Source organism: Hyperoodon ampullatus, assembly GCF_949752795.1.
Source record: "Hyperoodon ampullatus genome assembly, chromosome: 19".
Lineage (NCBI taxonomy): Eukaryota > Metazoa > Chordata > Mammalia > Artiodactyla > Ziphiidae > Hyperoodon > Hyperoodon ampullatus.
This window is the reverse complement of record NC_136932.1, coordinates 39838362-39862577: the sequence shown is the minus strand read 5'-3', so window position 1 is coordinate 39862577 and position 24216 is coordinate 39838362. Positions and strand designations below refer to the sequence as shown.

Here is a 24216-nt window from a genome sequence, read left to right as displayed (position 1 = left end):
GAGGTCAGAGCTGTTGGGAGGCAATGTCTGGGGTACCCAGACATTGCCTCCCAACTTCTCCTAGGAACCAGTCTCTCCACACCCCCTTCCCCGGCTACCCAGCCCCTGAAGGACCCAGTTTCCGTTTCCTTGGCCTTCCTCCCCAATGGCACTCTGCTCAGGGACTCCCGGAGGTGGTCCTGCCTCTCTCCCCAGCCTTTTCCCAGCAGGCAGGGACCTGGGATGTCACCCCAGAGTTACCTGGTGTCCTGGCCCCAGACCAGGGGGGCTGTATCAGTTCTAGCTGCCACCGGCCCTCGTAGGAGGAGCCCCATCCTACACTGGGGGCCTGGCCACGCCAGCTGGGGCTGTAGGGGAAACCCTGGTTGAGGGGGAAGAGTGGTTAGGAGGCACCCGTGGCTCCAGACGTGTGTCTGGGGTTCCAGGGTTGAAGGACAAGGGGTGGGGGGTAATGCTAGGAAAGGTGAGGATGGCTGTTCCTCTGGAGTGGTCCAACGCAATGTGAATCCAAGGGCAGGGACGGTGATATTTTTATTCCTCATCACTCACAAGTGAACTGAATGTTCAGAGACAGAAGAGAGAAAGAGGCTGGACAGAGCAATTCAGAGAGAGGGACACACGGGCAGAGACACTGAGGGTGGTGGGAGGCGGGGAGAGGAGAGGCAGAAAGTCCCAAACACCAAAAAAATGAGAGAGAAAAGAAGACTGAGGTCATGTTACGAAGGAAATAACGGAAGAAAAGTAAGGGGACACACAGAGGACAGCAAACACAGAAACGTTAAACAGGTACGGGAAAAGCACAAATTGGAAGCCCAGAAGAGAAACAAGATGCGAGAAAATCCCAAACATAAGACCTGCCCTAAAATTCCCCCACAGGGTCAGCCAGGGAGAAGTAGAAACCAGCTCCCACCTAGGGTCCATAACCTCCACACAGAGGGAGGGACTGCTGATGAGCAAAGTCCAATGGCTGGAGATACAGCCCAGAACTGGGATCCACAGATCCTGCCTATAAGCCCCAAATCCCTTGACCAGCCCCCAGCACTTCCTCCTTAGGATCCAGGACAATGGGCAGGAGAGGGTGGGGTCATCCTGTAACCATCCTACCAACCACCGGGGTCCTCTGTTGGAGGATCCAGAATACCTGTGTTTATGGGAAGGGAGGATAGCAGTAGGGTCCCCCTGAAGAGGGAGATAAGGGAAAGGAAGCAGGCAGGTCCCAGCTCCAGCCCGGGGCTAGTGCTATGGCATCCACTGCCCTGGGGAAAGTGCCAGTCTGGAGCCCAGGAATGTGGGTGATCCGGTGCCCACACCCTGCGAGGAGAGGCTGAGCAGCCCACACCCACGGACAACAGGGTGGGAGGGTTGTGAAGAGAGATCAGAGATGCTGAGCCCCCTTCTGTGGCCCCAAAGGGCCTCAAACCCCTGTCCTGCTGGGCCTCACCTCACCAGCCTTTCTGGCCAGGGCATGGGAGGGGTGAGAGGGCTGGTCTGTCCCAGGACAGGAAGGGAGTAGCTGAAACCACAGAGGCTGTCTCAGGAAGAACAGCCCTGACCCCCAGACCCTGATCAGGGGAGGGAAAGGACACTGATGGAGACACGCAATTGTAACGCCGTTGTGGCTAACAGGGCAGGGAATGAGGTGGCACTGCTGGTGGATGGCGGGGTAATGGACCAGGAGAGAGGTACAGGGGTCGGCTGGTGCAGCGTAATGGGTCAGTGGGGTACAGGGAGTAGCCGCGGCTGGGGTGAGGCCGAGCGACCCGAAAGGGGGCCTAGGGCCACCTGCACCTTGCTCACCCAGCAGTTTTCACACAGGCCCCCGTCCCGGCCTTTCTGGGCGGCCATGCGGACAGTGTCCTCCGGTCCAGCCAACCGACGGCCGCCCCGGGCCTGGCACCTCTCTGCGCCTCCGCGGGACAAATAGCACATGATCCCGGCTCCCGCGGCCAGCCGGCCCCCGCCGGGTGGTGCAAACCGGGACCCCGGCTCCCCGCCCCCCAGCCCGGCACATTCCTCCGCGGGCGTCCCCTCCCTCACCCCCCCTCTCCCACAGCTCTCACCTCGTCGCGGCGGGGCTCCCGGAGCGGCTGGGCAGAGTGCAAAGGGACAAACTTTCCGGGAAGCGTGAGACGGGAGCGGGGGCAATCCGGGGCCGGTTCGGGGCTGCCCCCGCCCCTCGCCGGGTCCCCGGGCGGCGGGCGGCGGACTCGCGCCCCGGGGGCGGCAGCAGTAGCGGCGCCAGCGGCCGGCGCCCGCCCGGGCAGCACGAGCTGGGGCGGGAGCGAGGGGCGGGGGACCGGCGGGCGCGCGCGCGCGGTTGGGCGGGCGGGCGCGCGCCGTCCCGAGAAGGGCTAGGCAGTGACCCGGACAACTGTTAAAGGGGCAATGTCCCCAGGACTGCGGGGCCCACTGGGCGGAGACGGGGTAACCGAGCTGCGGACACGGGAGGGCGAGCAGGACGCAGGCACTCAGGAGGGTGGCCAGCGCCCAGAGAGCCGGGAAAAGTGGAGGCCGACCCCGGTAGGAGACCCAGGACCCGGACCCGCGCACGTCGCCGCCGTCCGAGGCGCGCTTAGGGGGCGGACCCGCCCGCAGGGCCCCGCCCAGGAGGTGGCTCGGCGCAGGCCCCGCCCCCAGGCGCGCGGCGCCGGCCGGCTCCGCCCTCGGCTCCCGACGCTGCCTCGCTCCTCCTCAGCGCCCGGCGTATAGTTCTAGAACTCGCCGCGCAGCTGCCGCAGGTACCCTGGCCAAATGCAGTCGGCGGCGGCACGGCCACCCAGGCGCTGGGTCCCTGTCTGGCCCTCACGTTCGACAGGCCCCGCAGGCCCGGGTCGTCCCCTCAGGCTTGGGTGCCTTCTCAGGCCCAGGCCACCCCTGCCTACCCAGCCTGGCCCCCGCGGGCCTCAGGCAGTCCTTCAGGCGCGGGCCCACCACCTGGGGGCCACATCGACTCCTCAGGCCCCCAATTGTGCCTTCAGGCTTAGCTGTTCCCTACGCCCCAGTCCACCTACCAAGGGTCCCCTGAGCCCACTAAGGCCTGGCCTTCCCTCCAGGCAGGGACCTACCCCCCCAAGAACCCCAGGCTCTGACCAGCTCCTCAGACCAGCCGGACCCCTCAGGTCCTCAGCTGCCTCGTCAGGCTCAGGCTGCCCTCACAGCCTTGGCTGCCCCCGGGCCAACTGTCCAGTCCTCTGTCTAGCTTCCTTAGGCCCATTCTCCTCATAGATCTGGGTCACCCACGTAGACCCAATTACCTGAGGTCTGAATGCCCCTCAGCTTCCACCTGCCCTCTAGTCCAGCTTCCCGTGCTCTGGCCCAAGACATCCAATTTAGACCCCATCTGCCCTTTCAGCCAGATTTTAACTACGGCATTTGCCACCTCAGCTCTAAATACTCCTCTCTCCATTCTTCACTTTGCCTAACTCCTTTCTCAGCCCATCCTTAGTTGCCTTTGGATAAATACTTATTCACCTGCAACAGTTTCCAATTTTCTGACATTTATGCTGCCTGCAGGCACTCTCCTAACTCATCTAACATTCTTATCTGCCTTTCCTGCCAACCCCCCGCTGGCTGTCAGGTCACCTTTGGCTGTCCCGAATTCTGGCTCTGTGTAACTGACCTCTCTGCTCACCTTCACCTCTAGACATTCCCAACTGCCTCCTCCTTCCTTGTCACCAACTGACCACTGTGTCCACACTTACCTTTTATTAACCCCTCATACCTGGTTTATTTACCAACCCTGAATTCTCTAACTGACCCCAGCCACCAGTTCTGTACCAACTATCCCCAAATGCCTCTGCCCTATCTAGTCCACCTGTCACCCTTTTTCATTTCATTATCCCATGTTGCCAGTTAATTCACTCCACTGCCATCTGTAAATTCCACTTACTCTGTATGTTTGGCTTCAGAACATTTATTTTCTCTTTTCTCTTTTACCACATCCACATTTCCTGGGTCTGCCATCTTGAACTTGTATGTTCAACTAATAGAAATGTTCAGTACTTGAAATACCTTTTCAGCTCTCTCTTTTTTTCTGGCCCCATACATCTTCTTTCCAATCTCTAGACCTGCTACAGGTTCATTCCTACAGCCATTACATGAGTGAATGATTCATTTTCCATTATCCCACCAGCACCAATGAGGAGACTCAGTCCAGCCACCCAGCCCAGTCCAGTCATGCAAGCGCAGGAAGATGGAGACAACCTTATCCCTTTTGTCACGTGAGTCCTCCCCACCCAGTGGGGAGGAGGGAAGATTGCATGCCTGGGTTCTTCCCTAAGAGGAGTAGGAAATGAGGAACAAGAAGCTCAGTGCCTGGTCTCAGGGGATTGGTGATTTATTAATTTATTCAGCAAATTGCTTTTGAACACTACAATGTTCTAGGCACTGTATATTAGGCATTGGGAATTCAGCAATTAGAACATAGGGGTCCTGCTCATAGAGCTTACATTCTAGGGGGAGGAGATAGAATGTGCATACAAATAAATATAATTTCAAATAGTAATGAGTACACGAGAAAAATAAAATAGACGTACAACATAATGTAAAACAGACTGTCTTGGAGACACAAGTTTATATAGGGTGATTGTGGAAGAGGAGGAGGAAGTGAGTTTGAATTGAGATCTGAAAAATAAGAAGGAGCCAGTCTGATAAGAACCAGGGAGCAAAAGAAGGAATAGTAGGTTTTTAAAAAAAAAAAAAAAGCCCAAGAAAGAAACTAGCTTGCTGCCTTCTAGGACCAGGAAGCAGGTTAGCGTAACTGAAACTTAGTGATTAAGGGAAAAGTGGAGTAAAGTCAGACAGGCAGAGGCCAGATCATATAGGATCTATAGGATCTTATAGGCCATTGAAAAGAGTTTGAATTTTATTCTAAGGACAGTAGAAAGGTTCTTAGTAAGGTAATGACATAAGCAGACCTTTTTTTTTCTTCAACTTTTTTATTATGGAAAATTTCAAACAACTGCAGAAGTAGAGAAAATAGTAATCATGAACCTGGAGTATCCCTTTTAGTCAGCTTCAGTAATTATCATTACATAATCTTTTTATTGATACACCCATTCAGCCTCCTGCTACTCAGACTATATTGAAGCAAATCTTAAACCATGTATCATTTCACATAGGCATTTTAAAAAAGATTATTCTTGGGACTTCCCTGGTGGTCCAGTGGGTAAGACTCCGTGCTCCCAATGCCGGGGGCCTGATTTTGATCCCTGGTGGGGGAACTAGATCCTGCACGCATGCCGCAACTAAAGATCCCACATGCTGCAACTAAGATCTGGTGCAGCCAATATAAATAAATTTTTAAAAAGATTATTCTGTGCAGAAGAGATTATTGAGGGATTCAGATGGAAGCAGGGAATGGAGGAGGAGGCTATCTCTGTAGTCCAGAGAGGGGAAGATGAGCTGGAATATGATGGTGGGAATGGAAATAGTGAGGAGTAGTCAAATTTGAGTGTATTTTATGGGGGAATTCCTGGGCAGTCCAGTGGTTAGGACTCCGTGCTTTCACTGCCAAGGGCCTGGGTTTGATCCCTGGTTGGGGAACTGAGATCCCACAAGCCGTGTGGGGCAGCCAAAAGAAAAAATGATTTTTTTTCTTTTTTTTTTTAGTGTATTTTAGATGTAGAACTCACAGAACTTGCTGATAGATTGGATATGGGAGGTGAGGGAGGTAAGGCATACCAGATTTTTGGCTCTAGCAACTGGGCATTTGGGGTGCCTTTCAGCGAGATGGGGGAAGGCTAGGGAGGAGATGTTGAGTGGGCAGTTGAACCTGCAAGTCTGGAGTCCAGGGGAGGAGCCAGAGCAAGAAATGCAGATTTGGGAGTCGTAAGCACATTGGTGGTTTAAAATCATGGCCTGAAACAACAAGGTCCTACTGTGTAGCACAGAGAACTATATTCAATATCCTGTGATAAACCATAATGGAAAAGAATATTTAAAAAAGAGAATGTGTATAACTGAGTCACTTTGCTGTGCAACAGAGATTGGCACAGCATTGTAAATCAATTATACTTCAATTTAAAAAGATGATAATAAATGAAGTCATGGCCTGGGTGAGATCACCTAAGGAGGAATGGAGATAAAGAAGATAAAGTGATGGACGAAGCCCTAGGACACTCTTCTAGAGAGCAGGAGAGCAGACATCAGTCAGTCTGGGGGCTTTAGGAGTGATGAGAACTGTTCTCAAACAGCTTTGCACACCCCTCCCTACCTAAAGGATATTAGTATTTCTGAGATGGGGAGGTAAAGCGGGGGTGAACAGAGGCCCTGCTCTCCTGGATACTTGCATTGACTAAAAGGAACCTGTCGCATCACTTGAGTAGTGGGGGCCTTCGTCTTTGACAGCCCTGCTTGCTCAGTATGATGTTCCCTGGTTGTGAGGTGTACTCGTTTGAGATTCAGTGAGATCTGAAGCTCAAACAGTTGCTAATCGCCATGCTCACTCCAGCTCCAATCTCCTTTCAAATCAAAGGCCTGACCACCTTCCTCAGCTAAAATGGATAAGGGAGGACAAGGTCTGAGGGAGCCTGGGCAGCTGTATGGTCCCGTAGTAAGATAAGACTCCTAAATTCCTGGAGTGAGTAGATGCTGTAAGGGAAGAGCCAGACCTGAGCCTACCTTGTCCTCACCTCAGGTGTTCCAGTGTGGTCAGCCGATCTCCACCACCCAGCTTGGCTTCCCGGAGCCTCAGACTGACGACCCAGTGCTATGGAGACACCTTCTGGGAGAACCTTAGTCAAAGGCCCAGGTGGGTAGAAATGAAGAAAATGGGGATTAACTGGAGGGAGGGAGGGGAAGCTCTACAATTTTAAACTACCATAAAGCCTTATGGTAGCAATAAGCTTTAGCCTGGGGATAATTGCCCCACCAGCTGATGGACATTTTAGCTCCTAATGTCAAACAGGTGGTTGGGAGAGGTTGTTAGAGAAACAGTATGGATGGGGGTGTTCTCTCTGTACTTAGCCCCCTTTTTGTGCTTCACAGCCCCACCTGGATGGAGGAGCAGTACATCCCACCCCTGCTGGTATGACAAACTTTCTGCCCTTTGACACCTCTCGGTTAAAGTTGCACCCACTGCTATCCTAGCCCCAGCTCTCCTTATTACCCTTTCCCTCTGGTGTCCCCCAGCCAGTGCACTGACAAGGCCCTCCTTCCTAGTCCAGTCATCATGTTTTCCAGATCACAGCTGTTTTTGTGATCTGGGCTTCCCAAGACCCCTGACTCCCTATTTCAGTCCCAGCTCCCCTGACTCAGTTCTGCCTTCTAGCTCCTTTTCCCCATTCTCTGGCACAGAGAGCCGCTGGTTGCTCCCAGCCTGGCCTGTACCCCCCTGGGGGGCTCCCACCCCCTGAGGTGCTCTGCAGAAGAAAGAGAAGGAGGCCACATTTGGTGGGAATGCAGCAGGGATCTGGGGGCATCCCAGCCCGGGTAAGGGCTGTCACTTATCACCTGGAGGATCTAAGGAGGCGACAGAGAATCATCAATGAGTAAGGAGAGACATTTGGGCTCTGGGAGCCAAACAGGGTATGGGGACAGGACGGTTTGAACTAAAGAAGAAGTGGAGAGCTTTGAAGGAATTGGAGGTTGTTTGGGAATGTGGCATGGTCTTGGTGAGATTGAAGCAAAATTTCTATAATATGGGAAGGAGGGAACTAAGGGATGGGGGATGAGCCACATGAGCCGAAAGGAGTGGAAACCAGGTCACTGAAGACAGGAAAGCACTCCATACAACTGGAGGATAGTGCAGAGCTAGAGGTCACCTCTTGAGCCCCTGAACTGAAAATACTTCAGTCTGAGGGAAGCAGAAAGTTGGGGGTGGAGAGTTGGAAGTCAGATGACAACACTCCTGGGTCCCAGCAGGAAGTATTTCAGGGCAGAAAGGTGAAGAATGGAGAGAAAGGAAGCCTGGCCTCCAGGCACCTCTTTCCTAAGTCTGAAGTCTCCACAGACTGAAGAAGGCCCAGTGGGGCAGCTCTAGGGCTGCGCCTGAGCCCCTGGTGCTTGACGACGACGGCTGTGGACTCCCCAACACCACCGAACACCCTGGTCTGGAAGAGGAGAGGGCAAACTCTCCACGCGAAGAGGAGCACTTCCTCGCTCCTGGCAGGGCCCAGGTATGGTTGAACAGGAACTTGGTGGGGCGGTAGAGGGTGATGTGGATGCGTGGTCTTGCATGGAGAGACAGCGGGAGCCAAGAGGCACGTTGGATAGCTGGATTTGAGAGGAACAAAAACAAAGTAGACGAGAGCCAGAGACTTGGGAGTGCCTGGGTTTGGGGACTAGGAAATCTGGAGAGAGACCTATTTTTTGATTCTTCCTTTTTTTCCCTTCAATTTCTCATCCTTACAGCTGTTTTGGTCTCCCTGGAGTCCCCTGGGCCAGGAGGGGTCTTGTCTCTCCGGGCGGCCGAGCTCTCTGGCCTCCTTCAGCACTGTCACAGTCAGTAGGGACCCCCTTTACAATCCCTGGGGGGTGGAGTGGCGGTCTGAGGAGTAAGGAGAAACCGCCCACGCCCAAGGTGCTAACGTACTCCAGGGCCCACGACTAGCTCTGGGCGCTGGAATCTCCAGCATTTCTGACATCAAGGCATTCCCCCTTTCCCTGACCTTTCTCAGTTTCCTCTCCCATCCTCTGAACTAGGCACGAACGGGGCTCCCTTGGCCTCCCATCTCTACCCGCCCGTCTCACAGGAGCTCCCCAAGGCCTGTCGTCCCGCAGGCCGGCTCTCTGCCACTGTGTTCTCTTCTTGTTCTGTTATTAAAAAGCAAGCAAGTTGAGTCCGGAGTTGTCTTTCTCTCCGCGAAGTAGTGATGGAGAGGCTCGTGGGGCGGGAGGGCTCCTTTCACCTTCGTGAGGACCCCGCTAAAATGAAGTCGGGCTGTGTCCCCCAAATTCAAGGAGTTGTGCCCGAAAAAAAGTCCTGCCGGCTCCAGCGTCCCCCCGCCCACCGCTGCCCGCCGCCCGCGCCCCACTCCCCCGGCCGAGGTCACGTCAATCGGCCCAGCTTCCGCCTCCGGGACCCCGCATCCTGCCCCTCAGCGCTGCTGCCCCTTCCGGGACTTCCCGGCAGTCCGTCCCTCCGCCTGGCTCGGGGCCCTGGAAGCCAAGTCCCTCCAGCCAGCGCCCCACCCAGCGCCCCACGTGTGCTGACCCCAGGTTCCCGTCCCGACCCCCATCCCCTTAATTGGGAGGCCCCGCCCCGTGCGCAGTGACGTCGGACGCCGCTGTCAGCCGGCGCTGGGGGGGGTCGGTGTGGGGTAGAATGGCCGCTGCCGCCGTCACCCGCGGGACCCCGGGAGGTAAGAGCCGGGGCCTCTCGCCTGCCTCTCCGCCCCCGCGCCAGGGGGCGCAGCTCCACCGGCCCGGACGTTGCGCGCCGCCCCGGGGACCACCGGCCCTCTCCCGGTTCGCCCCCACTCCCCGCTTCCGTCCTCCTTCCCCGCGCCAGGGGGCGCAGCTCGGCGCAGGGCCCCACGGCGGACCTGCCGGGCAGTACCGTCCCGGGGACCCCCGCACCCCGGCACCCGCACTGCCCCTTGCCCGCCACGCGTCCGCGGACTTTGCTCCGCATCTCCTGCAGGACATCCCTCCGTGCGGGAGGGAGGCGGGACCCTCCCACCTCGGAGCGTCTCCGGGGACCACCGCCCCGCCGTGGGGGGGCCGCCCCCGGGCCCGCTTCGCACCCTGGCCGGCTCCCCATCCCGGACTGCGCACCTGCGCCCTAGGGCGGAGTCCTTAACCCAACCCAGGCTCCAGTGCTCACAGCCGAGCTCGGACGGGCCTCTTTCCCCTCCCCATCCCCGGACACCTGGTGGAGCCCGCGCTGAGAGCATCCTCCAGCCTCCATCTGTTCCCCCAGGAGGGTGGGGGCCCAGGCTGGAGCCAGAGTGGTAGATGGGCTAGAATAGGCCTGGAGGCTGAGGGAGGCAGAGGCTTTGGGGAGAGAGGTGCGGCGGGGTGCACAGGGCGGTCAGCCTCAGGATGGAGGATGGGTTGTCCTGAGGGTGGGTTGCTGGGTCCTGGCGTCTAGCCCAGATTCTACCAGGCCCCGACCAATCTGGAGGGAAGGGTGTAGGTTAAGATCAGTTGTCAGATCTGCCCTTCACCTTCGAAAAAATCAAATAGAGAAGTAACTCAGGGTGTGTCTTCTAAGGCCTAGCTCTCCACCCGGACTTAGATCTCCTGCCCTCCCCCCAGCATCCAGGCTCTCATTTGCCAAAGCATCCTCCAAGAACCGGATGCTCTGAGTCCCAGCCCCAGGACCTGACCTCACCGTAGCCCCAGACCCGCAAGAGCCCAACGCCAGCCCCGCCGGCCTTCTCCCCTCCCCCACCCTGCCGGTCTCTTCCTGATTACTCTGTTCTGTTGTGTCTCCCACTCGTGTTGGTTCCTGGCACCATGTCTGGGTTCTCCCTCTCCTCCATTCCCTGGCTGTACTCTGACATCATAGTCCAGCCCCTTCCTCTCGCTTCCTCATCTTTCTTAGATATCACAACCCAGTTCTGTACCTGGTCTCCCACCTCATCCTCCTCATCCTGGATAGTGTGGAGGCTTCTGCCATGACCTTGTTCTCTCCCATCCCAGCACAGACTCCCCCTCCCCCCGGCCCCTCAGGCCGGGGGTGACCTTGCCCCCTGGAGCCCTCACCATGAATACCAAGGACACCACCGAGGTTGCTGGTGAGTTCACAATCCAGGTTCCCAGTTTGGGCACAGCCTTTTTTTCTCCCCAAGTGGTGGTGACCTTCTAATTCTTGGATCCCTGCTCTCCTTGTCATCATTTCATCCCACCCTCCCACCCCGCCCCGCCCCGCCCCACCCCACCCCATGCTCTGGATTTGGCCCTTTTCCCCTGGATTATCACAGGGATATCGGGAGCAGCACCCTAAGTCCTCCCTTCTCATCCCCTCTAGAGAACAGCCACCACCTGAAGATCTTTCTACCCAAGAAGCTGCTGGAGTGTCTTCCTCGCTGTGCGCTGCTGCCTCCAGAGCGGCTCCGGTGGAATACAAATGAGGTTTTCTAGGGAGCCTGGGGGATTAGGGCGTAGCAGGGCCTGGTGGGCTGGAGGAGTGTGAATGGGGGTCTTGCTGTGCCTGTCGACATTCTCTAGGCTCTTTGAGGATCATAGGAGAGGTATAAAGCCCTGCATCTTGTAGTAGCTCGCTTCTCCTTGGCATATCCACCTGTGTAAAGATACTATCTACCACTTACAAAGTATTTCCTACAAACCAAGCACTGTGCTCAGTACTTGTCCTGCATTATCTCATTCAGTCCTCCAAGGACGCTGTAGAGCAGACGCTGTTGTTATCCCCAAGGTATAGATGGGAAAGACCAAGAGGCCAGCCTGAGACTTTGGAAAGGGGACACCCACCTGAGTGCCTCTTCTCCTGCAGGAGATTGCATCCTACTTGATCACCTTCGAGAAGCATGATGAGTGGCTATCCTGTGCACCCAAGACAAGGTGAGAAATTTTGTGAAGGTGAGGTGTGGCAGGGGTCCTGGGTTCTGTACACAGAACTCGAGGCCAATCCTTCCCTCCTCAGGCCTCAGAATGGCTCTATTATCCTCTACAACCGCAAGAAGGTGAAATACCGGAAGGATGGTTACCTCTGGAAGAAGCGGAAGGACGGGAAGACCACCCGAGAGGACCACATGAAGCTGAAGGTCCAGGGCATGGAGGTAAGCGAGGCCTCCAGCTCACCTGCCCTGGTCCTCCTTCTCCCCACTAGCTGGGTTCCAGCCCTGCCAGGGCTTGGTGACATTCTCTGTCTACCACCCTCCCAGTCACTCTTCCCTTCTCACTCACTTTGGGTCCGCTAGGTGGTTGCTTAGCCTACTCTCTGCTTCCCATTTCCCTCCATGACCCAATTCTCCAGGACTTAGGCCACACCTCCCTCTGGAGGACACAGATGCCCAACCCCCTTACTTCTCTTGCATTTCCTGCAGGGGTCCGAGTACTGACCCTCTAAGCACAGGTTTCTCTTCCCTCAAATCATTGCTCCTCATCTTGGATGCGTTGTTGCCATGCCCTCTGATTTTTGGATAGTTCCATATGGCAAATCTGGTCCTTGTTGTAAGGCCCTGGCCCCACTGTTCCCTCCTCTCCGTCCCAGGGTGACTTGGGGTGCTGGGATTTGAAAGGTGTGGGGAATAGGTGGGGGTGGGTGAGGGTGAAAGAGGAACTGGTGGAAAGATTGGGATTCCTGCAAAGGGACTGAACAGAGGAAGAGTTGGGGAGCAGACTAGCCCTCCCCCCACCCCAGCCTGTCTCCTGGCAGTGTCTCTATGGCTGCTACGTTCACTCTTCCATCGTCCCCACATTCCATCGGCGCTGCTACTGGCTGCTCCAGGTGAGGATGGAAGAGCTCAGGGAGACAGAGTCTACCTGGCTCTTTGAGGGAGGTGGGGGCCTGCAAGAATGAAGTGGAAGGATGACTAGGTACTGAGTGGGAAAAGGAGACTGGGAAGAAGAGAAAGGGGTTTGGGGATGGAGAGAGCCAGAACTTGGGCGGTGAGGTTGGGGGTGCCTGGGAAGAAAGTGAGGACTAGGAGGCTGAACCCCTGGGCGGCAGGACCCCATAGCACTCTGCGTGTACCTTTGTGCTCTCAGAACCCTGACATCGTCCTTGTGCACTACCTGAACGTCCCAGCCCTGGAGGATTGTGGAAAGGGCTGCAGCCCCATCTTTTGTTCCATCAGCAGCGACCGTCGAGAGTGGCTCAAGTGGTCCCGGGAGGAGCTGTTGGGACAGCTGAAGCCCATGTGTAAGGCAGCAGGGCTAGGACAGCTGTCAATGGGGAGAGTGGACATAGGGAGCTCCCAAAGGGGCCAGGGTTCTATACTCAGGAGTCTGTGGGGTGACCATTTCCCCCCAAGCCAGGAGGGGTCTTTCCTGGGTGGGTGGGTGGGTACCAGGGTCCCTGGTGTGATCTAAGGTGTTGGAATATGGAGGGCAGCTGTGAGCTACAGGTCGGAGCCGTCTTGAGGCTGCTGGCCTCTGTTCACCTGGCCAGAAGGCTTAGAGCATCTCAGGTGCTTGGAAGAGCCATCAAGGTTCCCTGGTGACTATTTTGTGGGGGTCCCACAGCACTTCCCCCCAACTCTCCTCTAGTTCATGGCATCAAGTGGAGCTGTGGGAACGGGACAGAGGAGTTCTCTGTAGAGCAGCTGGTGCAGCAGATCCTGGACACCCACCCGACCAAGCCTGCACCCCGAACTCACGCCTGTCTCTGCAGTGGAGGCCTTGGTTAGTGACCCCTGACCTTGGAACCCTCCTCCCTCCTAGTGTGCTGCCCTTTCTCACACCAGGGGGATGGCTGGGATTTGCATGCTTATTTGCATGTCTTTTGCATGTTCCAGAAAGATGGGCCATATGAGCAGAGGCCTTCCCATCTGCACACTGCCCAGTTCCTTTTACTTGATTCCTGGAAGCCCAGGCTCTCTATTTGCTTTCTTCATATAGCGGCTCCTGGCCACCCTAGCACTACCACTTACACACAGGCTTAGCTTTATTCTTAGTTGGTATCCACTTGGTTCTGTTCTCTTGTCCTTTTTCTGTGCCTTTACCTATTTCTCTGAGCTATTCCCCCAAGCCCTCAATCCTCTCCTGCGGTGCTCCTCCAGGGGGAGGGAGGGGGAGGAGAAATATTTCTGCTGCCTCCCAGTGGCCATAATCAGTATGACACCTCTGGTATTTAGTGACATCTCAGGAAATGCATGAAAGCTTTCCAGTAAGGGAAGGCTGGAGAAAGATGTGTCGTATCCCTTCTCTCCCCACCACCCCTTCCACTGCAGGTTCTGGGAGCCTTACCCACAAATGCAGCAGCACGAAACACCGCATCATCTCTCCCAAAGTGGAGCCCCGAGCTTTAACCCTGACCTCTGTCCCCCATCCCCATCCCCCTGAACCCCCTCCACTGATAGCCCCACTTCCCCCAGAGCTCCCCAAGGCACATACCTCCCCATCTTCTTCCTCTTCCTCCTCTTCCTCCGGCTTTGCGGAACCCCTAGAGATCAGACCTAGCCCTCCCACTTCCCGAGGGGGTTCTTCGACAGGAGGCACCGCTATCCTCCTCCTGACGGGACTGGAGCAGCGAACTGGGGGCTTGACGCCCACCAGGCACTTGGCTTCCCAGGACGATCCTAGGCCTTCCATGAGCTTGGCTGTAGTCGTAGGCTCTGAGCCCTCTGCCCCGCCAGCTCCTCCCAGCCCTGCCTTTGACCCGGATCGTTTTCTCAACAGCCCACAGAGGGGCCAGACATATGGAGGAGGGCAGGGGGTTAGCCCAGACTTTCCTGAGACAGAGGCCGCCCATACCCCCTGTCCTGCCCTAGAGCCCGCTGCTGCCCTGGAGCCCCAGGCAGCTGCTCGGGGTCCCCCTCCACAGCCCAGAGCAGGCGGGAGAAGAGGAAACTGCTTCTTCATTCAAGATGACAACGGTGGGGAGGAGCTCAAGGCCCAGGGGGCTGCCCCACCTGTACCTTCACCCCCTCCTTCACCCGCACCCTCGCCTGCCCCCTTGGAGCCATCAGGCAGAGTAGGAAGAGGGGAGGCCTTGTTTGGAGGAGCTGGCGGGGCCAGTGAACTGGAGCCCTTCAGTCTTTCATCATTCCCTGACCTCATGGGAGAACTCATCAGTGACGAAGCTCCGAGTGGCCCTGCCCCAGCCCCCCAGCTCTCTCCTGCTCTTAGCACCATCACAGACTTCTCCCCAGAGTGGTCCTACCCTGAGGTGAGTCTCAGGCTTCTCTCCTCCCTCCTGCATCCCTCTTACCCCGTGGTCTGTGACCTAGTTTCCCTCAGTTCCCACGGCTGCTTAGTTCTCTTCCCAACCTCTGTTTTTCATAGAGTGTAGCTCCTTTTCTGTTTTCATAGGCCCTCTGACTAACCCTTTCTCCCTCCCTCCTCCTTCTACCTGTGAATTGTGATTGTGTGAGTCCCTCAAGTGCCCCAGGGGACTTCATTCCTTGGTGACCGTTTCATGGGGTGGGGTGGGGCCGGGGAGGGACTGGGACGACTCAGCCTGGAGAAGAGAAAATACAACTGGGATGTGACCGCAAACTTTGGGAAGCTGAAAGCCTGTGTTCAGCAGTGGAGAAGTTCTGCTTTTTGCTGCTCCAGAGAGGGAAAGCAGGAACTACAGTGGGGGTCCAGAGGGGGCCTGAGAAAAGGACTTCCTTCCAGTGACAGCTATCTGCAAATGGGTTGGTAGCCTTGGGGGAGGCAACGAGCTCCCCATTTCTGGCAGATTCAGGTAGAGGACAGGAGTGTGGGAAGAAGGGACAGTGGGTTGAGTTCCCTCCACTGGGTCCTGTCCAATCCCTGCACCCCAGACCCAGGAGTGTACAGAGGACAGTAGATACTCTCTCAGGGTCTGATTGAATGAATGAATGAGTGAGTGAGTGAAGGGATATTCAACAGAGAGAGCTCCAGTCACACTGCTCTCTGACTTCCGTCTGCAGGGTGGAGTCAAGGTGCTCATCACAGGACCTTGGACAGAGGCCGCCGAGCATTACTCCTGCGTCTTTGATCACATTGCAGTGCCAGCCTCACTTGTCCAGCCTGGTGTCTTACGCTGCTACTGTCCCGGTATGGGGACTGGGAATGGTAGGGGAAGGGACTAAGATAGGACAGTTAGGACTTCCAGGAAGCACTGGGAACAAATGTGTTGGGTTGTTCCTGAGAGTGGAAGGACCTCATCCAGTCCGGGGGCTGAGCCCTGTAGTCCGCCAGCAGGCAGATGACTCTGGGCTTAGGTGTCAGAAGGTCTAGTTCTGGCCTAAGAAATCTACTTTTTAGCTGACTGGTGACCTTGGGTAAGTCTGTTCCTTTTTTAGGTCCTTGGACTCCCCTCCTGTAAGGTTAGGCATTTGACCCAAGTCTCTAATGTCTGTCCAGGCCCTCTGGCCCCAATCCAGGGAGTTCTTGGGAGAATGAGAAGGGAGAGATGTTGGTCTCCTCCAACCAGTCTTGGGACTGAAGGACATTGGCTTCTAGACCTGTGCTGTCCAATATGGTGGCCATTAGCCACAAGTGCCTATTGAAATGAATTAAAATTAAATAAAATATAAAATTCACTTCTCTTTTTTTTAAAATTAATTAATTCTTTTTTCCTTTGGCTGTGTTGGGTCTGCGTTGCTGTGCGGGGGCTTTCTCTAGTTGCAGTGAGAGGGGGCTACTCTTCGTTGTGGTGCACAGGCTTCTCATTGTCATGGCTTTCCCTTGTTGTGGAACACGGGCTCTAGGTGCGCAGGCTTCAGTAGTTGTGGCGCATGGGCTCAGTAGTTGTGGCTTGCGGGCTCTAGAGCTCAGGCTCAGTAGTTGTGGCGCACGGGCTTAGTTGCTCCGTGGCATGTAGGATGCCCTTCCTGGGCCAGGGCTCGAACCTCTGTCCCTTGCATTGGTAGGTAGATTTTTAACCACTGTGCCACCAGGGAAGCCCTAAAATTCACTTCTTCCATCACACTAACCACATTTTGGGTGCTCAGTGGCCACATGTGCTAGTGCTACCCTACTGGACAGTGCAGATGCAGAATGTTTCTGTCACTGAGGAAAAGTTCTTTTGGACAGCCCAGGTCTAGATGTCATTGCCAAGGCTCATCTCTGCCCTTTTGCCACCAACTTTGCCCCTTACCCGGCACTCAGCAATGTTGCTGTGGGACCCTAAGGACCACTAGAGTGACAGGTTGACAGCTTTGCTGTCTATGAGTGTGTCCTCCCCCAGTCTCAACAGCCCTGTTCAATGGTGGATTTCAGGAGAGGGGCTGAGACCAGAGAAGCTAGGAATTGGGAGTCTCAGCTTCTGGTCTTGGGGCCAGGGCCTGGTGGTTTCATTCTCCAGGCTATAGACATTGAGACCCTGGGAAAGAGCTCTTATTAGACCCTGTTGGTGAGCAGCTAATTCCTTTCCTGCATCTTAGTAACAGGGTTATGACCTCTGGACCTTGATCTTGGGGAGTCAAGAGATTTCACCCTCATCAAGTTGTTTCTAAGTATAGGTGTTTCTTGATCCTCTGCTTCTCTACCTTGGTGCTGAACAACAACATCCTGAAGTACAGGGTCTAGAGTCCAAGGGGTCTCTGGCCTATAGTAGGTATTAAGTTCTCAAATGAAGGGAACCCCTCCCCAGTTAGTGCCAAGGCCACTGAAGCCAGGAGCCTCTGGGGCCCACAGCAGGGGGAGTAGGGGAGGTAGATGTGAAATGATCACCTGTGACCCTGACACAGGCGGTCAGAGAAAGAGCCCAGGAAAGAGAGCCCCCTCGCTGATCCTTGCCCTCCCCAGCCCATGAGGTTGGGCTGGTGTCTTTGCAGGTGGCAGGGCGGGAGGGACCCCTTTCTGCTTCTGTTCTCTTTGAGTATCGAGCCCGCCGATTCCTGTCACTGCCTAGTACTCAGCTTGACTGGTTGTCACTGGACGGTGAGTACCTAGCCCTCTGACCCCACAACCTTTGAGCATGTCATGCTCCTAGACCCCTCAGGACTCAGGCAGCCACTGCCTTGCCCCTATTTTACTACTCTTCCCAGCTCCTGCTTCATTAGTCATTTCTGAATGAGGCAGCAAACTTCCTTCATCTCCTCTTCCCTGTAAATCTTGGAGCCAGCTTTGTCCCAGTGCCTGTCCTGTCCTCTGCATCTCAAAGGATGGGAGGGGCAGCGACAGGGTGTAGAGCAACATACATGGGGTAAACATGAGTGTATATATGTACCTAAACACGTATTTAAACTTTCTTATCATTTTTTCCTCTAATTATAAAGATAGGCATTTATTATAGGAAAATTTGAAATTACAGAAAAGCACAAAGTAGAAAATGAACATTGACTATAACATTGCTCAGTAACATACAGCACCTGTAATATATTTTCTTATACAGAGGTGCACATACATACACATGTATGTGTGTACGTGTGTGTATTTGTTTAAATCCAGAACTGTGTTTGTCCCTTTTACTGGCTATCCCTCCTGTGGCTTTCAGAATCGTTTCTCTCCGCATCTGCTTCTTAAGGTTTGCTTGTCTCCGTCTCCTCCTGTCCCTATCTAATCTGTGCTTTACCGTCTCTCCTGTGGGTCTCCTGCCTCCCTCTTCTTTCCATTTCTCCTTGGACCCTTGTCTTCACTTCCCGTCTTCCTTATCGCCTGTTCGGTATGTCCCCCAGATCTCCTTTGCGTTCTCTCCTCTCCTTGTTTATCTCTTCCACACTCTCCTGTCACACCTGAGTCTCTGCTCATCCCTCTCCACCTCCTCCCCACTGTCCCCTCTCTACCTTCATGCCCTTCTGTCCTGGCATCTCAGAACATCCCCAGCCTGCACCGGTTTCTCTGTTTCCCCATGGCTCTGACCCCCTCCTGCCTCCCCTCCTTGTCCTTGTGTGATCTCAGGAGGGAACAGATATAGCTTGGGACGTGTGCATGTGCGCGTGTGCGTTTGTGCATGGGGTGGTGGGGGGAGGAGGAGGAATGGACGTGGCCATCCCTCTCTGTCACCTCCCCTCCCCGCCATTCTCTTTGTGGACAGCTGCGGGGGGCCAGGAGGAGGGGGTGGTGCTTCTCAAATCACAGTCTCTGAGCTCTTTGGGGCAGTGGTTAACAGAGAGGAGGGACCCTGGAGGCCTTGAGCCCCAGCCCACTACAGAGGTAGTGTCTGGGGCAAGAAGGGACAGAACCGTCACCTGGGAGAAGGCTGGGAGCGTGTGTGTGTGTGTGTGTGTGTGCGCGCGCGATCTGGGGCAGCTAGGGCTGGATTCTCTGTGGGGAGTCCTACTGTCCGTGTGTCTTGAAGGACACAGTCTTGGTTCTGGATTCAGGTCCTAGGTCGATGGATAGTATGAAGACCCCTAGTTTGAGGACTGGTCCTGGGGGGCTGTATTCAGAAGGTGGGTGGGTAAAGGGCCGTTGTTTGGAGAGGAGGAAAGGATATGCTTGTGTCTTCACCACCCAGACTCTGGAACAGGGTCCAGTTTTGGTGTCCAGGGCATCCCCTGGACTCTGCCCACTAAGCCCCCCATGTCCACTCCCTCTCAGACAACCAGTTCCGGATGTCCATCCTGGAGCGACTGGAGCAGATGGAGAAGCGGATGGCAGAGATTGCAGCAGCTGGGCAGGCCCCCTACCGGGGTCCTGAAGCCCCTCCGATTCAGGTACCTCCACGAGGAGGGCACTCGACGGTAGGGAGCAGGGGGAGGGTCTTCCTTAGAAATAGGCTCTAGTGTGTGACTCCCCTCGCTCTCCGGCCCAGCCAGCCCTCCTCCCTGTCCCTGACGCCATCCTGCTCCCACCCCCGCCCCACGGCAAGACCGGCTATTCTGGGCACCCTCTTGGCATGACAGGCTTCAGACTATTTCTGGCCTGAAGGAGGGTGGAGGTGAGGGAGAGGGTGGGGGAGGGGATCCAGGGAGTTGGGGCTCAGTGCTCTGGGGGTCCCAGGTCTCGGAGGGAAGAAGGCTGGGAGAGGACTCTGAGTTCTGAGGGGGAGAAGTCATCTGTGGATATGGCACTGATCTGAGCCAAAGGGAAGGCACAACATGGGCAAGTGGGTGTGAGGTCTGGCACCTGAAGGAAGCTGCCTGTGGGTGGGGGTGGGGGACACCCAGGAACTTGAACTGGGAGGACTGATGGGCCATCAGAGATCCGAGTGGTGGGAACCTAGACTGGGACGTGTGGGGAGAGGGCAGAACTGGAAGCTGAGAGGACAGGCGTGGGGTGGCTAAGGCCATCCCAGGCTGGGGATGCTCAGGTCTCTACCTAAGGGTGTGTGCACCACAGGATGAAGGCCAGGGGCCCGGGTTCGAGGCACGGGTGGTAGTCTTGGTAGAGAGCATGATCCCACGCTCCACCTGGAGGGGTCCTGAACGTCTGGCCCATGGAAGCCCCTTCCGGGGCATGAGCCTGCTGCACCTGGCTGCTGCCCAGGGCTACGCCCGCCTCATCGAGACCCTGAGCCAGTGGCGGTGAGCCGGGGCCGTGGGTGCAGGGCGGGGGTGCCCAGGGACTGAGGAGGAACTGGAGCCCTGCCATGGGAGCTGGGGTCACTGTGGAAAGGAAGAGGGGCTGGAAGAGGGTTTGCACTTGGGGGAGTTTTAATGTCCCCTGACTTACAACGCTGACCTCTTGACCTCCTTACATTCATTAATCTCTTTGACTGCTTATCCCACTGACCTTAGTGCTTCCCAGTCCCTTCGATTCTGAAGTTCCTACCGGGCGCCCTTTCTCCCTGACTGGACCCTGTTGTCCCTTTCCCAAACCCTCCAGGAGTGTGGAGACCGGAAGCTTGGACTTAGAGCAAGAGGTTGACCCACTCAACGTGGACCATTTCTCTTGCACTCCTCTGGTGAGGATGCTGGGTTCCTGAGTGCACGTGGGCAACGGGAAACGGGAATGGTTCTTCAAAGGGAAGATCCTCTGAGGGATACAGGGAAGGAGTGAGGACGGGCCCCAGGCCTCACCTCCACCCCCACCCTCTTCTCCTCAGATGTGGGCTTGTGCCCTGGGCCACCTGGAGGCTGCCGTGCTCCTTTTCCGTTGGAACAGACAGGCACTGAGCATTCCCGACTCTCTGGGCCGCCTGCCCCTGTCCGTGGCTCATTCCCGGGGTCACGTGCGCCTCGCCCGCTGCCTTGAGGAACTGCAGAGACAGGAAGCTTCAGCTGAGCCCCCGCTTGCCCTGTCGCCGCCCTCCTCCAGCCCAGACACTGGTGAGGGTTTAAGAGGGGACCGTGGGTGGGAGGACAGGCCAGGGGAAAGCCAGAGGGTGGGAGACAGAGTGCGAGAAGAGGCAGCGGGGATGGGGAGGTAAGAGCAGCAAGGCCAGGGAGTTTGAGAGCAGCAAGAGGGCAGGTGGCGCCTTCTGCCCTCACCCCCTTCCCTCACCTCGCAGGTCTGAGCAGTGTCTCCTCGCCTTCGGAGCTATCGGATGGCACTTTCTCCGTCACATCAGCCTATTCTAGTGCCCCGGATGGGAGTCCTCCCCCTGCTCCTCTGCCAACCTCTGAGATTACTATGGAGATGGTCCCAGGCCAGCTCTCCTCTGGTGCCCCAGAGGCCCCCCTACTCCTCATGGACTATGAAGCCACCAACCCCAAAGGGCCCCCACCCTCACCGCCTCCTCTCCCACCGGCCCCAGATGGTGGGGCTGCTCCAGCGGAAACTGACAGCCCACCAGCTGTGGATGTGATCCCGGTACCACTTACGCTGATGGAATTATGAGGGCTAGAAGTAGAGTGGGGCGCGGGGTGGGGTGATGCCGACCATTCCATGAAACAGAATCAGAGTCTGGCTGCAGTTTGGGAAGAAGGGGCCATTTACTCTCATTTAGGGACAGGCAAGTTTATCCTCTGCTTAGCTCCTGTCAGAGCTTGTGACTCAGGAGTCATGAGGCATCGGGGGTTAAAAATTCTGGGGAATATCTTCAGTTAGAGCCGGGTTGTAGGGGTTACTTGTTTTTTTTGTTTTTGTTTTTGTTTTTTTGTTTTTGTTTTTGTTTTTTTTTTTTTTAGTTTCTGCTTTATAACAAAGTGAATCAGTCATACATATACATCTGGGGTTACTTGTTGATCCACGAAGGGACAAGGTTCTTTGGGAACGAGAGCAATGGCAGGGAGTGGGGAGGAGTGAGGAGCAGAGAGGTTGGCAAGATGGAAGCATCTGGCAATGACCTGGGGCAAGGGGGTGGGGGGGGATGCTTGCACAGGGTAAGAGCTAAGAGAGTCTTGTGGAATGAATGAACACATGAGAGAGTGAATCTTCAAGTGCAGCAGCATACTCCTCCACTAGGACTGGGGACATATCTGCTTTAGAGAGGCTAATGGATTAACTGGGTAGCACTGGAGTACAAAAAATGTAGACAGCTCCACAAGGTAGGCTGCTTTATGTGTGGCCAGCAGGAAGTGCTGCAGGCTTTAGGCCTGGAGCAAAGGCAAGGCTGGAGCCATTCAATAAGGTGTCATGTGATTGGCAGGCTCTGAGCTGATTCTTGGAGAGTGGGATGGGGTGGCGGGCATGGCCAGGTCTGTGGGAGCTGGCATGGGGCAGGCCGGGTGGGACAGTGGGCAGTCAGCCTGGAAGGGTAAGCCCTTCATTTGCCCAGTTCCTGAATCCCCATGTGGTATATGTCCTTCCTAGCCTATGTTTTCCATGCCTCAACACAGAGGGCTGTACTCCTGAGTGGGACCTCAAGAAGTATAAATGAGTCTGGAACACTGGCGGAGAAAGACAGGGTTAGCAGGGACAGCCGTCCCTGAGGCCTCATCGTCTGGTGCTGAGAGGAGGAACAAGATAGGAAGTGGACTGACGCTACGGCCTTGGCCGGAACAGGCCGGAACAGCTGGCAGTCGGGGCCCCTCGAGGCTCACCCAGCTTCTCCTCCATCCAGGTGGACATGATCTCACTGGCCAAGCAGATCATTGAAGCCACACCAGAGCGGATTAAACGGGAGGACTTTGTCGGGCTGCCTGAGGCCGGAGCCCCAATGCGGGAGCGGACGGGGGCTGCAGGGCTCAGCGAGACCATGTCCTGGTTGGCCAGCTACCTGGAGAATGTGGACCATTTCCCCAGCTCAGCCCCTCCCAGGTGACCAGCTCAGGACAAAGCCTCCAGATCCTTCTTCAGAGGAACATGGGAGGGAGGGAGGAAGCTTCCTCATGGCCAGAGCTCCATCCTGGCTCAGGCCCCAGAGCCTTTGAAAAGGGGATTGGCACTGGCTGCTGAGTTCTGAAGTCACTCTGCAGGCTCTGCTGCTGGGGCTGTGCCTTCACAGCAGTCTCCAGGTGGGAGAAGAGGGACTGCAGATGCCCCATGGCCTCTCTTCTCCCTGTTCCTGCAGCGAACTGCCCTTTGAGCGGGGTCGCCTGGCTATCCCTCCGGCACCTTCCTGGGCAGAGTTTCTCTCTGCGTCTGCCAGTGGCAAGATGGAGAGTGATTTTGCCCTGCTGACCCTATCGGATCACGAGCAGCGGGAACTGTACGAGGCAGCCCGAGTCATCCAGACGGCCTTCCGAAAGTACAAGGTCAGGGGGCTGGGTGTTTCAGGGGATGAATTACACAATCTTGAACAGGGAGATTACGGGTTCCCAGGACTTTGGGAGGGACAACAGTCATCCACACAGGCCTGGGATGGGGTGAAGGGTCGGGGACCCCAGGCAAGTCGGAAGGTTAGGTCAGATGTCCGTTAGGTGGGCAGTTAAGTGCTGAGACCTCCTTCTCTCCCCTTAGGGCCGGCGGCTGAAGGAGCAGCAGGAGGTAGCAGCAGCTGTGATCCAGCGCTGTTACCGGAAGTACAAGCAGGTGAGACGGTCCTCTCTTGAAAGCATACCCACCAACCCACACCCACACACACCCATTCCAGCCCAGAGCATCCAGAATGCTGCCGGAGCCCTAACTCCCCTTCTCTCTCCACAAGCTGACCTGGATTGCACTTAAGGTATTAGGCGTGAGACCTGGGTGTGAGGTTGTCTGTGATGATTCAGCCTTTCCATGAGCGTGTGGATTAGAGAAATAGACTTGCATCAGCTGAACTTGGGGGTGACCCTCAGGGGTTTGGGTCTCTGTCCACTTCAGCCCCTGCCCCTCCTCCCCACTCCTGCAGTTTGCACTCTATAAGAAGATGACCCAGGCGGCCATCCTGATCCAGAGCAAGTTCCGAAGCTACTATGAACAGAAGCGGTTTCAGCAGAGCCGCAGGGCGGCGGTGCTCATCCAGCAGCACTACCGTTCCTACCGCCGCCGGCCAGGGCCTCCCCACCGGCCCACGGGCACCCTGCCTGCCCGCAACAAGTACGGCGCTAGCCCTCCGGCCCTTCGGCCCTCTCTGCCCACCCACTGTGTCCATGCCCACTGTCCGTGGACTCCCGACTCATCAGCCTGCCCCCCTGCCTTTACTTGCCAGGGTCCCTAAGGGGCGGACGGCAGGGGATGCCTGAGTGTCGTGTGAGGTCTCATCTTTTCTTTCTTCCACCAGAGGCTCCTTTCTCACCAAGAAGCAGGACCAGGCAGCCCGGAAGATCATGAGATTCCTGCGGCGCTGCCGGCACAGGTGCTGCCCTTTCCCTCACTGGATTTGGGCCTGCCACCTCCCCCACCCCATCTCCCCGATCTGCGGGTCTCCTCTGACTCCTTCCTTGTTTCTCCGCAGGATGAGGGAATTGAAGCAGAACCAGGAGCTGGAAGGGCTTCCCCAGCCCGGACTGGCCACCTGACCTCTCCACTGCCTTTCTCATC

General features: G+C 56.2%; 2 protein-coding genes across 7 annotated transcripts; both read left to right on the top strand.

Annotated features, from left to right (window-relative positions):
- Positions 1-1588: 1588 nt before the first annotated feature.
- Positions 1589-8729, top strand: INCA1 (inhibitor of CDK, cyclin A1 interacting protein 1; the record flags this gene model as incomplete). Its single annotated transcript, XM_079724694.1, has 7 exons — positions 1589-1682; positions 4133-4220; positions 6638-6751; positions 6988-7027; positions 7297-7490; positions 7952-8117; positions 8353-8729. The coding sequence occupies 7 exons, from the start codon at positions 1589-1591 to the stop codon at positions 8497-8499; spliced, it is 843 nt and encodes a 280-aa protein (XP_079580820.1). The 3' UTR covers positions 8500-8729.
- Positions 8730-9265: 536 nt separating this feature from the next.
- Positions 9266-24194, top strand: CAMTA2 (calmodulin binding transcription activator 2; the record flags this gene model as incomplete). Of its 6 annotated transcripts, XM_079726077.1 has the most annotated exons (23): positions 9266-9302; positions 10593-10682; positions 10916-11019; positions 11399-11466; positions 11549-11684; positions 12269-12355; positions 12616-12769; positions 13117-13251; positions 13800-14737; positions 15468-15594; positions 17290-17424; positions 19027-19142; positions 19768-19952; positions 20254-20332; positions 20474-20696; positions 20879-21180; positions 22373-22569; positions 22823-23006; positions 23212-23283; positions 23399-23419; positions 23585-23772; positions 23957-24031; positions 24131-24194. In XM_079726077.1, the coding sequence occupies 23 exons, from the start codon at positions 9266-9268 to the stop codon at positions 24192-24194; spliced, it is 3717 nt and encodes a 1238-aa protein (XP_079582203.1). The 6 variants fall into 6 exon arrangements, with proteins under 6 accessions (XP_079582203.1, XP_079582204.1, XP_079582208.1 ...); XM_079726079.1 differs by lacking the exon at positions 9266-9302 and having other exon boundaries at positions 10652-10682; positions 12284-12355; XM_079726078.1 differs by lacking the exons at positions 10593-10682; positions 23399-23419 and having other exon boundaries at positions 12284-12355.
- Positions 24195-24216: the final 22 nt, after the last annotated feature.